We start from the raw sequence: 15157 nt of genomic DNA, 5'->3' as shown, positions 1-15157 counted from the left end.
CAGTCAAGTTCATATCAATTCTACACTAATTAGTTGGTGTTTTGGGTAATTTACTGTACAGCCACAGCGTCCTAACATAGCTTTCTTCTAGCTGTATCACATTCACATTATGGAGAACCTTGATTTTATTGATTCATGTATTACCTCAGCATACAGCTATCTGTATTTTTTGATGTGCTGTATAAATTTCCTTATAAGGAATCTATACCATGTTAAGACAGTCTAAGGACGAGATGCAAATATGGCACCAGTAATTAACTCCACTACCACAAATGTCATTCGTTTCTAAGCATCTGTAATCTTCTTGCATCCTATGCTTTTACAAGATTCAGCTGCTACAGAGATGTACAACTCTTCTAAATTTTAAGATTACTGATGGAAATCAATGCAACATATCAGGATCCTTTTTATGGGAGAAACTCACGCAACAATGGACATTTTCCACATATTTTCTAATGAATAAATCACTATCAGGCAATTAACTTGGCACCTGGTCATAAAAACACAGTTCAGACAAAAGGAATAAAGGGTTGAAAAACAAACCTAATTACTCTATAGAAAGATGGCAGGGCATCATTTACATTTGCTGAGTTAATGTAGCTAAATTACTCAATTTGGAGCAGCTTGCAATACTTCTATACCTGAAACCTATTACTAAGTTCACTGCACCATTTGAAAGAAAGTAATCTTAAGTGTTTGTGTGCACTCATACAATATACACTTCAACAAAGACTTTAACAATAAAAAAACTGTGTGAAACAGAGATGATAGTTTTGAATTGAGTTCACGTTTGACTTTAACACAAAAAAACATCCTCCTGTATTAATGAACTGGTTTTAGCATTTTTTTCTCCCAGCCTAAGGAAGCTATTCAACCATATTATTCTAGGTATTAAACTTGGACCTAACTCAGAAAATGAACATTTTAAATCTTAGTTCTCTTTTTGCCAATAAAGAAAGGTGAATGGTTTTCAGGAGAAAATGTGGAGTACAAGCAAAAGGCATTCTAAAATAGATAGTATGGATATCCCCGACAAATAAATAGGAAGTAGCCAATTCTTCTTGAACTACATCTTCAAACAAAAAGGCTGCTCTGCTAAGCCGACATTTTTGGATCAAGTAACAGAGGCACAAAATGCATTAGGAGACAGAAACCGGAAAGCCAGTGCATTTGAATGTGTAAATTAGGTATTTCTAAGACAATTTCAAGGAGCAATGCTGTTATATAAAAAACCCAACAATCCATTCTCAACTACCTAATTAATAGACAGATATAGCATAAACACAAACTAAATGTAATTTTCATAGAAAGTCATATGCAGTTAAAATTTACCCTGAAAAAGAGTACTGAGTGGTAAAGGAAGTGTGGAGGGCTGTACTTTAAAGCACAGCATAATTTAACACACAAGTCCAAGAGAAACTCTTGCCTATGAATGAATGTAACTACAGAATTTAGAACAGCTTGGGTATGGAGAGTTCATATACTATTTGCACAATATCTCCATAAGGGAAACTCAACTTTGCAGTTCAGGAATAAAAACTGACACAACTGTTTTTGAACCAATAAACTTGAACCAAGGTGAAGAAATTTTAGTAGCAGAACAGACTACACATCTTTTAAATAACAATTATGCATTAACTACCATTTACTGAAAACTGGTCAGGAATTTCTATCTAATTTTCTCTTGGATTCCTTGTCAGCTAAGCAGCATTATACTTTAGAACCAGCAACAAATATCTCTCTATAAATCTGATTAGGTGACATCACTTCATTTGAGAACAGCAGTGGAGCAAGGGCATAGCAAATAGAAAAATAAAAATACTTCTCTATTGTAAATGATGCATACGCATCATTGGTTAACCCAATCTTTGATATTTTTTTTTAACCCTACATTTGCTTAGCACCATTGTAGATTGAAGGGTAGAACATCATTAGAAGCATCGTTACTGCTACCTGCTCCCCCTTAAGGCCTCTATTTTGAGAAAAAACTTTGCACTTTCCTCATCCTGGACATGCTGTATATGAGCTCATTTAAAAAATTACGGAAATATGCACAATCTTTAGCCATGTCCACATTTCTCCATAAATGTGATATAAACAATCACAACTACCGAAGCTAGTAGAGGCTGGCTTTACACCATCAAAACATCCACTTAAACAGAGTGAGTCTCCTGTGACTAGCTAAACAGATTTTAGGACTGCTTCAGACTGATGGTGCAGTGTAACTCAGCTGCAATGCAGAAAAAAGGCTATTTACACACTGGATTGCCAAGCAGAGCGTAAATGAGGAGGTTTTACATTAAAGAACAGCAAAAATGTAGGCATACTGATGACTATAAATCTTTAATAAATACTATCATACTATGTTTGTGATAGATCAAGTTACATTTAGAAGCACAGACTTTTTAAGATATTAAAGGATCATAAATAATGTTGGTCACAGATTCTAGTAATGCTGTCTCAAGAAAAAGCTGTTAACTCTTCCTATAGGTAGAAAGTTGATGTTTATTGATACCCTGCAAACATCCTACCTGTGAGAAAGCTGGCAAGGCTATCACGTTAATTCCTGTATTGGTATTTGGTTCTTGGAGCTCTGGTATTTGTAAAAGCACTGTTCCAACTGGTTGTGACAGAAGTGCAGTGTTACATCCATTTACTGGCTCTTTCTTGCTATCGCCGTAATTCTCTCCTTGCTGAATGGCGCATATTTGCTCTACTTGTTCTCGGAGATCAGGCGGCAGAGCTTCTAGCACAGACTTATCTAGCTGCAAATAGATAAAAGCTTTTAGATTTTTCTGAGGAACAGATAACAGAGTATTTTACTCAAAAAACAGTTCTACAGTTCTTGAATTTTAGAAAAAAAATTTCATTTTAATCAGTGTATGCAAACATGAACCTGACAGTTACACTCTGCAGCAGCAAAATGTAAAAATATCATTTAAGACTAGACAGTTTGGTAAATATGGATGCTCAGTTTTACCTTTTCACAATGCTCAGTGTTCTCATCACAAATCATATATAAAGCTTCCTCTACAACTACCTAATGAAAAGGAAACCCAAATTCTGAGTTCAAATTATATCGGCAACATGTTGATACGAATACTAAATTGTTACCTGGTACAGAGCAGTAAGCAATTAATTTCTTTCTTTATATAGTTCTAGGATACATGTTACTAATTTACCTTAATGGTATCATGTATGTCTGCATACTGTCACACTCTCGTCATAGATTTTGATAATGAATTAAGCTTCAGATTCAAATTTTTGCTTGCCGTAATTGGTACTTACCATCAATTATTGACTTGGAACAACTGAAATAACCCCTCGGTACCTAGAAGTTGCTGTATACAATGACAGCTGCACAAGTGACAGAATGAATGTAACTGACAAGCAGATTTACAGCATCATTTTTCTCACAAGTAAAATTTGAGTAAAACTATGTAGATAAATGCTAATATTTGCCTGTAAGTTCTGCTAAATAAGACTTCATAGCACTATTAGAAAACTTTATCTTTTACCTCTAAGAAGAAAATTCGGAGTTTATGACCAGATTCTGGATTTACAGAGAAGAACTACAAATTATCTACGAAAAGATACTTGGCTTATGGTAACTGAAACATTTTGATGAAAGCTGTCTGTATTATTAATCTCTACATTCTGTTTGTGTTCCCTCATTCCAAATTTGCTACATATATACCTCCATAAATGTTTTCTGGAAATCCTGGGTGTAAATTATCTTGCCGTTGCTTTCCTAGCACACAGTACACAGCAGTATGGGACTAATTCGCACCACTCTGTCCCTGTACTGAATTCTGTATTATATTCCATATTATAATATGCTTATAAAGCAGAAGGAAAGATAAGCAAATTGTGCCATAAGGCCACCAAAGCTTTAGGAACTACTGCACCGCTAGTGCATTTTTCGCTTGTTCATACATATTCCTTGTATAGGAGAATCTGAGTATATGAAGCTTCATGTTGTTCAGTCAAGCTGCTTTTAGCTCCTGAGCTAGCTTGGGTATCACACTATGGAAAAAAAAGTTTTCTGACAAAAGCGTAACTGGCTTCTAAAAATGTATAATTATTTGTCAAAGTTGTTTACAAAATATCAACAAATGCTTTTACAGATTTAAATTACGAAAATTTAAATTACAGATTTTTACAGAAAAGCATGTAAATCTACTTTTACCTAAGATACCTACAGAATTCAGTGCACCTGGCTCATAGCAGACCCTTATAACAGATATCTGCTTAAATAACATATGGGGTGGAAATACGGAGGCTCTTCCTTTCTTAAAACACACAAAAAACCCACCCAAAACCACACAGAAATATTTTACTTAAAGATTGTCCTCCTCTCATCTAAAAGGTGATATTCTGTACAAATGTTAAATGTGCATTTTAGTCCCAATTGAAGAAAATTTGAAAAAACACAGGAAGATGAATAATTAAATCTAAATACAAGTTTGACATTCTTTTAGAAAGCAACTTAGAGCACAGCCATTGTAAAAGTATATGGGGTAGCATAAGATTAGTTGCTGTTCGGTTCCTTCTCACTGACTAAAGCTTGAAGACAGATTTATAGTGCAATTTAAAGACGTATAGAACATATGACTTAAGAAATTATGTGGAGAAGACCACCTGATTATCATTTATTAGCATCTGTGGCAAAGAATATTGCTGCCATAAAGACGGATGGAAAACATTTAGAAGTTCTGTCTTCATGAAAATGACACCAAGTACTAGTCAAAATTCTTCTTGAGCCACTCATCAGTGACTAAGCTAATCAGAAATAATTTTTAAGAGCCACGATAAGAAAAGGACATTTACAAATCTGCACCATATCATAATCATATGAACACTGAGCATTAACTATAGAATATGTCTAATTTCTCTGACAGAAGTTTTCCTGTATATTTCATGGTTTTTATAATTAGGGCCTGGGCTTTGGTTCTGAAAGGTGGAAGGTAATGTTTTTTAATACTTTATCCTTGGTATCTTTTCCATTCCAGTTCCATCCCAATCCTTTGGCAAGTGATAGGAAGGGAAAAAGACACTGGAAAATTAAATTTCTTTCCTTTGCAAAAATGTAAACTTTTTAAAGTCAGTCTAAAAATGACTGCTCTGTAAAAATCCTGTTATTAAGGCAAAATAGTTTTGCATCAACAACAGTTTCCTGCTCTGCATCATACTCTACTAGAGCTCTTTTTCTTTAAAAAAAAAGTGTAAAGTAACTTCTTTTTTTTTCTCTATCCAAATAAGACAAACAATCCCAAGTTACTCCAATATATTGCATATGTTTTATGTTCTCAGATTTTACCTGGGAAGCAGATGGAACCTCAATACTCAAATTAAGCCTGGATTTTACGCTGATAGGAGAATGTACGCCATTCCATTTGACAGCAGACTCAGTGTTGTTAACATTAGAATTAAGACCAGATGCAAGATGGGTACCGCGAGATGGAAGCAAAGTGCAAGTTCTTGAATCAGAAGATATTTCAAGATCCATAGCAGCGACAAATACTATACATAGGAAAACAAAATACAGAATGATAATCTAATCGTTAAAAATACTCTGAAGAGTCAAGATACAGTGAAGCTAATTTCCAGTATTCCTTGCTATTTCATCAATATGCAGCATAACTGTAACACTTCCTATTTTAAAGTATCTTTTATTACTATTAACTTTACAAAATGATTGGAATAATCCTATGCAAGGTTTTATTTGCAGCATTTTCATTTGCAGCAGCCAAATCCGTTCTCAAAGAGTTTATGTTCAATAATTTGTAATGGTATAATATCAAATAAGTATTCCATAAGGTTATCTATGTTGGAGCCTTTCAGAACTCATCATTATCACACATGCGAAGCACAAAGCTTACTCACCTTCCTTATGTTCTTCTTCTGAGCACTTTTTTGCTTTCTGAACATGAAAAAGATCAATAACTGAATGTGATCCTCCAGGTAAGTGTCCGGATTGCACTGTTGAGCAAGCCGAAGTGGTTTTACTGATGGGAACTAACTGCTGTACCTGAATTCCAACCTAAATCCAAAACATGAATACATTAATTTTATGAAGTAAAAAAAAAAATAAAACAAAATATATCTGTAATTATTTCATAATAGCATTGCCTTCTCTGAAACTGGCTGCCTGTTATGGGTGGGGAGAGACTGAATAAAAGTATGTTGTAATATACATAAATAGCCACTAAAAGCATCCCAAACAAATCCATGGATTATACACCACAATCCAACAACTAAGAAATTACAAAGATAAAAACATTTTAACTTATTTGATATAGAAAATTGCTGTCAACAGTATCATGAAACAATGTGTTTATTATGAAATTTCTTAGACATTAACGAATATAAAAGTACTGACCAGGAAATGACTAATATTAAATCTGGCTACCTGTACAAGAAAGGAATGTTTTTCCTGAGGAGAATCTATACTAAACCCATCACTTCAGTCTACAAATGAAAAAATAATGTTGTTTCCCTTCTAGACATGGCTCTTGCAAAGTCTCAATGGATGAAAGTCTCAATGGTGAAAGTAGTCTTTATCAGATGAGGTGTTCCTCATTTTGAACGACACCCTTACTTTCCATTAACTTTTAAATACCAAATCAACAGGGGTTCAAAAACTGTGTCCAGCTAAGAATGCACTAGTACATTGTGCGAGTTTATTTCTAATCCTCCATAATTATTAAGAAAAAAAACAACACTTAAAAAAAATTGTATACAGGACTCAGAAAGCATGAAGGAGCGCGTGTATGTATTTCCACCAGTTTGTCTTCTATAATTACATAGCAAGGATTTTGTTAACAGTTTCTTAGTTGCAATTAATGGGATATTAAAACATCATTGTAAAAAGGTTTTCTTTGCATTTTAATTTTTTTGCTTTGAAATATTTCTAGATTTGAGTTCTAGAACTTATAAGAAGCCTTTGGAATGTTGTGTTTGTTGCACTGTACAACTTTGCCTTGGTTTTTTTGGCCTTTTAGGACAAGCATTTAAATGTTAAGTCTACGGGACAAGTGAGTGGATTCATCTGCCCAAGTGTTGGCACAGCTAAGTGTATCACTTCAGGACCTTTTCTAGGTATTGTGAGAAAAAGGACACTTTAAAGCATGACTCACTTCATGTACAAGCAAAGCTTAAGGGGACTAGCTCCAGTATAGACACAGACATTGGATGTGTCTAAAGTCAGCTGAAAGGAATACCACCGAGGGACCTTAGATATATCTGCACTTTATTACATAATCTAGAACTGAATGGCCCTTCCAGAACTGAACAGAGCGACATGGTCAGAACTAGTACATTGTTTTGCAAAATAACATACGCAGCACCCACGGAATACTAACTTTAAAGAAGAATCCTGTAAAACAAGAACTAAAGAAATCAAGTGAAACAGAATGAAGTAAGAAGTCAGGAAAGACAGCAAAGGAGACAGACAGACAAGAAACTAGAAAAAGACAGGAAGAGGATGATAAATACTTCCTCAACTCCAAGAAGAAACCTAAGCCACAGAGATGACTTTGCAAGGCAACACTGTGAATCAAACCCCTACTTCTACATCTAGATGACCAACAGATGCAGGTTTGTTTTAGAAAGCCTCTGTGCTCCATTGTAACAAATGGCTGATGTCAAAATAGTCTTATCATGGGTTCACACTGCTATGACAAAACCACTGAAATGAGCAAGAGTGTTCTAAAATAAACCATGATTCAAAAGAGCCAGCAATTCACCTTCAAACAAAGGCAAAACCATGGGCTGGCAACTTTTCTGGCTCCAAGACTTGCAGACAAGAGCAAAAACTCCTTTGATTGGCATTACAAGCAGCATTTATATTAGCTACTTAACTAATAACTGTGCAACAGTTTACAGAAAAATTTTAAGACAAAATAAAACTTACACGTGCTAACAGAACTGTAAAAGATCAGTCTAACTTTGTTACCTCAGTCTGTTTTAAATTGTGGATTAATCCAGACCACAATAAAATCTTTTTTTTTTACATTTATGGCTTTGTAACCATGTTTCTCAAGGGTAAACATGCAAAACTTAGTATGATTACACAGCCTAATTTACATTACCTTTGTATTATCTACACTTTTGCTTAAGTTTGGTTATCGTCTACCCTGGAGAACTGAAAATTTATGGAAGACCACAAAGAAGACTGATAAAGAGAAAAAATTTCAGTTTTCCCATTAACTCACCCCTCGCATATCGGATATGTTCAATTTCATTGTGTGAAACATGTTTAGTGTTTCTTTCCCAATTACTTTTGCGCTGTCTGTTGCATGGTCTAGAGTCACAGTCCTAATAAAGAATAAAAAGGTATGGTTAAAAAGGAGACTGTTGCACAATTTCTAAAGACAACAACAATTCTGCATTTATTCCAGACAGGACTTCAAAGACAGACAGATCATAATTTCTTGGCATACAGAAATTGAACACTGTTCTTTCTCTTGTTCTGTGGTTTCTTTTCAAAGGTAATTAGAACTAAGCACGTTCTACAGAAAAAACCCCAGATTACTTACTAATTGAACATTCTCAGTGTGTGGTCCACACATCAATTTGTCAAATATCGTATACATATATATATTAAAGCAATACAAAAATGTCTCACTTTATAGTACTCATAGAAATGCACTCATGCACTATCCTTCACTCAAGCTTGGTTCATAAAGACTTTGCTCAGTATTATTTCAGTTGCCAATTGTTAAATGTCTACAGCAAGAGTTTTGGAATGAACTCTGAGGGAGAAGCAGATATAGGCACGTGCATGTGGATTACAAATAACCTGTCTTAATGGTAACTACAAACAACATTCCAAATCCACATCTTACGCTCTAGGCAATTTTCTGCAACAGCTCTCTCACAAAATTACTTGGTTGTGAGTTTTACAAATTGCCGCCTGAGAGGTTGCAGGGCACTAATAGTGCTTGGTAGATCTGGATTCTTTAATAGTACATTTGAGACAGATAAGGACAGAATTTCAGGTAGCTAATCAAAAGTATGTGAGTGATGTAAAGTCTTTTCACAGAGGTAACCGATGCTGGTTTAACTCTGATAGAAAAAAGAAGTTCCACATTGGTGTTCTGACAGGGTGACATCCTAACAACTTACTAAACACTTTGGTGGTGTCTCCTTAACTTTTACTCTGTTTTCGAATCTGTCAGAAACCAACATGAATAGCCAAGTGGTTTCCAGAAAGGTCCGGCTCTGCCAAAACGAAAAGGAAAAACCTTCCTGCTGTGAATGATATGAAGACCTCCCTGAGCTTTACAGGTTACATTTTTAAGAAAAAGGAGATCAGTATCACAATTAAGATGCAGCTATGCAAAATATTAGGAAGAAATGCAGGTTGAGTCTAAAGGTACACACCATTTCAGAAGAGTATTTTACAAAGGTCTACGCTGTGTTATCAGGACTTGATATCAATTATGCAGTAAAAATACCTTAATATCTCAGAAGTTGAATTTGATTTTGGAAGTGTCTGTTAAGAGTAAATCTTCAGCTCAAAAAATTTAGGATAGCCAGAAGACAAAAGCATAGACTGCTAGATTTTCTTCTTGATGTACCAATCCCAAAAGGTGATGAGCTTCTGATAGTGAAAGGTGAATTTTGTAATTTCAGTTTTTAACACAGCTGAATTGTATGTCACAAGCTCACAAGTATGAGACAGACCCTGTGCATGCAAGTCCTACCATTGAACTCTAACCTACTGAAAGAACGCACCCACCTCTTCAGTTATCAGCCACCCTGAGCAAATGACCCTTTGGTTCAGGAGGGAGTCATCTGTTAGAACAACCTGACATGGAGGGAACAGCAGAAAAGTCCTAGTTTCAAAGATGCCAAATGCACCGTCATACAAAAGCCAGGATCATCCCTTTGCCTAAGGAACAACTGCTTTGACACAGAAATGTCTGCCTGAAGAATAAACATGTATTTAGAAGGCTCTGAGACAAACTTATATGAAATAGCATATAACTACATGATGCTTTATGACTAGATTTCATTCTTGTGTTTTCAGTATGCAAGCGTATAAACAAATTTGAGATAAAAAAACCTTTAGTCAACATCATCCAGTCGAACAATAGGAAATGAAGAAGAATCAGAAATACATAATGGGTAAAAGTAACAGGACTGCTTGTGGAAGCTGAAGGCCCTACTCCTTTGACAGTGACCTATCAACTGACTACACAGGCAGAGTAATTGGGTTATCCCATTTCACCAGGGATGGGCAGCCAACCACAGGTAGCATCTCCATGAGATCAACAGGGCTGCAGTGAGACCAAGTAGAGACTTTATTACATTGATAATGATCCACAAGAAAACGAAGGCAGTTCTGATGAGGAACTCATGACTATATGAAGAAACGTAACTGTGAAGGTCACGAGACAAGAACAAGTTGCCTTCTTCAACAGCTGAAACATGGGACACAGTCTCTGACCTTGAGATTTTTGAGATTCAACTTTCTTAGCTCCACTTTGGATGTTCATTGTCTTTTCTCTTCTAGGACCAAAAAAAAATCTCTGCAGCCTTAGTGGTGAAACAACAGGAAAGACAGATTTGACACAAAGAAACAGGTCTGTGCTAAGCCGGACAACTGCAGCCCAAGGTGTTTGATGCCAGCTCCAATCTTCAGGATCCTGAGCAGCCTCTCAGTCTTTTGCAGCAAGTAATTCTGCAACTACTGCCCTAGTCAGTGGGATCAAGTGCACCCTCAGCAAGTTTGATGATGACACCAAGCTGAGTGGTGTGGTCAACAGGCCAGAGGGACAGGATGTCATCCAGAGGGACCTAGATGAGCTAGAGGTAGGCCCAAGCAAACCTTGCCTCAACGAGGCCAAGTGCAAGGTCCTACACTTGGGTCGGGACAATCCTCATTATCAATACAGGCTGGGGGATGACGTGATAGAGAGCAGCCCTGCAGAAAAGGACTTGGGGGTACTGGTGGATGAAAAGCTGGACATGAACCAACAATGTGTGCCTGCAGCCCACAAGGCCAATTGCATCCTGGGCTGCATCAAAAGAACTGTGGCCAGCAGATCTGGAGAGGTGATTCTCCCCCTCTACTCTGCTCTTGTGAGACCCCATTTGCAGTACTGTGTCCAGCTCTGGAGCCCTCAGCACAAGAATTACATGGACCTGTTGGAGGGGGTCCAGAGGAGGGCCACGAAGATGATCCGACGGCTGGAGCACCTCTCCTATGAAGACAGGCTGAGAGAGTTGGGGTTATTCAGCCTGAGGAAGAGAAGGATCTGCAGAGACCTCATAGAGGCCTTCCAGTACCTAAAGGGGGCCTACAAGAAAGCTGGGGAGGGGGTGTTTGCAAGGGCATGTAGTGATAGGACAAGGGGCAATGGTTTTAAACTAGAGCAGGGCAGATTTAGACTAAACATTAGGAAGAAGTTCTTTACAATGAGGGTGGTGAGACACTGGAACAGGTTGCCCAGAGAGGTGGTGGAGGCCCCATCCCCGGAGACATTCAAGGCCAGGCTTGATGAGGCTCTGAGCAATCTGATCTAGTTAAAGATGCCCCTGCTTACTGCAGGGGGTTGGACTAGATGACCTTTACAGGTCCCTTCCAACCCAACACATTCTATGATTCTATAGTCCCCATGTGCTCTAGACTTGTAGGAGAACAGTAGTGATCAGACACGCTTCTTGATAAGTACAAAGGCAATTTTCTTTGAGAACTGACTCCAACTGTCACAATCAGCATGTGATCAACAAACTATCAAGGGACAGCAGAAAGGCCCTCGAGCAAAAATAAAGTACACAACACTACACAGCTCCAAAAAAAGAAAACAGTCTGCAGCAGTAGAACATTTCAACTCAGCTGGTCACTGAAAGAAATTAAAATGCTGCTGCATGCATGTCATAGTGCAGGATGTAAAAATGTCTTCTACAAGTGCTGCAAAGGGAAAACCAGCTCCGATATTGTGCAAGCTGGAGAAATGTATGCCAACAATATACGTGTATCACTGTTTGAAGACAAACCCTATAAAAGATCAAACACCTTTATTAGCTAGTTATTTCATGAGACTACTATCAAGTTTAGGTCAACCTTAAGCTACAGATTATTAAAGTCAAAAAGGAAGAAGAAAAAAAATAAATCATTGAAAATATTTCACTAAATTACTTTAATTTTTAAGTAGCATCCACATACATGAGAGTACATTCCTTCAAGAAAGTAATTTCAAACCACAAAGAATGCACTTGTGGAGTCGTCTTCTTTCACATTCCCGCTTCCTCCGAAAACCACAAATTGTTTTTTCTATGCCCAAAAACTTTTCAACTTCTGATGTATCTTCTTTTCCCTCCCCATCCTTCTCTTTGAAGAAACTCAAAGGCAAAAGACAACTGTTAAAATTGTTCTGTCTCTTATTTGGACACCTTAGTCTCTTCCTTCTTTCTCCTCCCAGTATGTTTTTTATCATTGGAGGATTTACATTCCATGCTGATGAGCAAAAGACCACATACGTACCCAAACACAGAGGACTTTTGGTAATAATACTCCTGATTTTGGCACAGGTTTGATATGTAGACAAAGAGGTACTAAGGACTTTAAAATTTCTGTCCTGTCTTCCTATAAGTTTTGGTGCTCAACATCCTGTAAAAGTGTGCTTACACCTACTACTGATCATTCTTTTTCCCATGCATAGTTACCTTGCAATATTATCACAGATTCCATGACCTCCGTATTTTGCAGGCTCTACTGGTGCCCCAGCCTTTCTGACCATAATTTTAAGGGTCAATCGTTTACCCTTCATACCAGCAGCTTCAAGTCTACGTTGGATTTCTTCTGAAAGGCTCAGAAGGAAAGCTTCTGCTTCCTTAGGCTGAAGGGGAAAATCAACATGTTTAGATAATTACAAGTTTTCAAATATCGAAGGTAAATCATTAAGGGTTAACGCAACCCAGATTTTGTAAACTGAAAAGAACAAGCTGACTCACAGAGGCAATTGTCTTACTTAAAGTGTTTCGTTTACATTGTAGGTTGCTGAAGTTAGGCAAGAAGGTAGATTCCTGTCCTAATGCTGAAATAAGTAGGAAATACTAAGCCCTTTTGGAAATAAGTCTTAAAAAAACTGAGAAGTATTTAGAAACACCAACACAGAATTGCAAGTCAAACTTTAAGCGCGCACCTAGAAGATGAGAAGCACAGGGCTTATAAGGAAGATCTTTTCCACTATGAGTGTAGTCAAGCAAGTGGAACAGGTTGCTCAGAGAATTTGTGCCGTCTTTGTTCTTGGAGGTCTCCAATGCCAGACTGGATAAAGTCCTGAGCAACTGGTCTGATCTCATAGCCTCCCCTGCTTTGAGCAAAAGGCTAGACTATACAACATCACGCGGTGTCTCCCAACCTGATTTTTCAACAATTTCTATGAACGCTTAAGTTCTCAACAAAGAGCCAAGTTATTTTTTAATACAATTTTATCAACAACACTCTACCCCTACATTATTTGAAATAAGTCTAATAAAAATGTTGTACTGAAGCACCTGGTGATGGTTTTAAGCACTGCCATCTTTGAATAATCAGAATTTAAATGAAAGAGAATGCTAGGTGCAAACCTACTGCAGTTCTCTTTTTCTGTACCGGACTTGTATAATGCATGCAGAATTGCCAGCTAAGTTTGTGCAAGCTTCTTTTCAGTCCAATACTTTTGCAGTCTCTCTTCCCATTTTATCGTTTGGTCTCCTACTTCTTCATTTTCCTCATTTCTATTTGGTGGCTAAGATGGTGCTCTAACAGATCAAAGTGTAAGTGAAAATAATCACAATATGAGAAGACTCTCCTACAGCTGAAAGAAGTCACTGCAGAAAAGAAAGTAAGTTTGAATTTACCTGTGTAAACCTTATTCCATAGTTGATTTCTGCTGAAACAGATTTTCTTTCTTTTTCTGTACGAACCGGTCGATCATCCAAACCACGACAAAATCTATAGAGCATCTGTCCTGTTTTTGGACCAAATTCTTTTTGCAGTTTTGACATTGAAGCACATTGCAGATCTCCACAGGTTTTAATTCCCAAAGAAGCCAGCTTAGATTCCATTGTCCTGCCAACTCCTAACAACAAAGCAATTGGTTCTGTTAACTCTACGCAACTCTGAGCCAGTCACATTTTGAACAAACACAATTTGTCATTTTAAACTTACATTAGGTCATATCAAATTAATAAATATACACTGTAAAAAATAAATTCCACTAAATGAAACATGGTTCAAACAGAAAGTTTTGCTGTCTTCACCTCTGTTTCTTTAATCTGTACTATATATTTAGTTTAAGATGTTATACTGCAGCGTGTTTCTTTATTTCTGGGTAAAATGTGAATGACATATAAGGTACTGCCTGTTACAGAGTACATAGCTCTGAACACCACAACACTCAGTCCAAAAAGAGTGTACAGCAAGTAATATGTTTTGCCATCAGATACAAGTGATTTAATCTAAAAGAAAACAACAAATATTTTGACTACTGTTCCACTGCTTCCTAGGTAGAAAAATATTTCAAGTAGAAGTGATAGCATACCTGTATCACTTGTGCTTTGAATTACCAAGCACTGGAAATTGTAGGTATCCATGGCAACAGCACATACCATAAGTGTGATAAACTTAAGTGTATTTCTGGGTTTTGGAGAGGTGGCCTGTTACTTCTGAAAAATATTAGTCCTATGAGTTTACACTACACCAAAGTCAGCAAAAGTTAGAAATCTCAGGTAATCAGCTTCTACCTTTCATAATCTGTTTCTTTGTCTAGGTGGTATTATTGACACAAACACTAACAAGTTTTTTACTATGAACATGCAAGTGAAGTCTGAAAACTTTAAAATATTCAAGTCATAGCAAAGTACTATATGAATAATTCTCTGTAGGAAAAATATCTCCCACAAGTTATGCCAAAAAGAAATGGTGCTGTGCTGTAAATGATGTTTGGCCATGGAAGCACCTTTCTATGTATGCTGTTCCTACCACTTTTCCATTTCAGCATCTATTGCTCTCTATTTTTTGTTTCCCTTCTCTTTTTTTTTTCCCCTTAAACATAGAAGCATACTATTTTGAACATTTAACACTAAATAAGTGTGTACACAGGCAGGCTGAGCTCAGCTGATGACTAACATAGAAAGCATAAATGAGTGCTTACCCAGC

At 36.9% G+C, this 15157-nt stretch overlaps 1 protein-coding gene across 11 annotated transcripts in view; it reads right to left on the bottom strand.

Annotated features, from left to right (window-relative positions):
• The window catches only part of REV1 (REV1 DNA directed polymerase), a 63872-nt gene that overhangs the window by 10117 nt on the left and 38598 nt on the right, over nucleotides 1-15157 (bottom strand). For all 11 annotated transcript variants that reach the window (XR_008464474.1, XR_008464476.1, XR_008464477.1 and 8 more), the window contains 6 exons: nucleotides 13858-14078; nucleotides 12679-12851; nucleotides 8217-8319; nucleotides 5887-6043; nucleotides 5321-5523; nucleotides 2532-2765 (listed from right to left, as the gene is read on the bottom strand). Coding sequence is in view for 5 of the 11 variants with exons in the window: in XM_054188480.1 (XP_054044455.1) it covers nucleotides 2532-2765; nucleotides 5321-5523; nucleotides 5887-6043; nucleotides 8217-8319; nucleotides 12679-12851; nucleotides 13858-14078 (1091 nt within the window). In the remaining 6 variants the exon portion in view is untranslated. The remainder of the gene's footprint in view (nucleotides 1-2531; nucleotides 2766-5320; nucleotides 5524-5886; nucleotides 6044-8216; nucleotides 8320-12678; nucleotides 12852-13857; nucleotides 14079-15157) is intronic.

Source organism: Rissa tridactyla, chromosome 1 (genome assembly GCF_028500815.1).
Source record: "Rissa tridactyla isolate bRisTri1 chromosome 1, bRisTri1.patW.cur.20221130, whole genome shotgun sequence".
Classification (NCBI taxonomy): domain Eukaryota; kingdom Metazoa; phylum Chordata; class Aves; order Charadriiformes; family Laridae; genus Rissa; species Rissa tridactyla.
The sequence above is the reverse complement of the archived record's forward strand: the minus strand, read 5'-3'. Positions and strand labels throughout refer to the sequence as shown.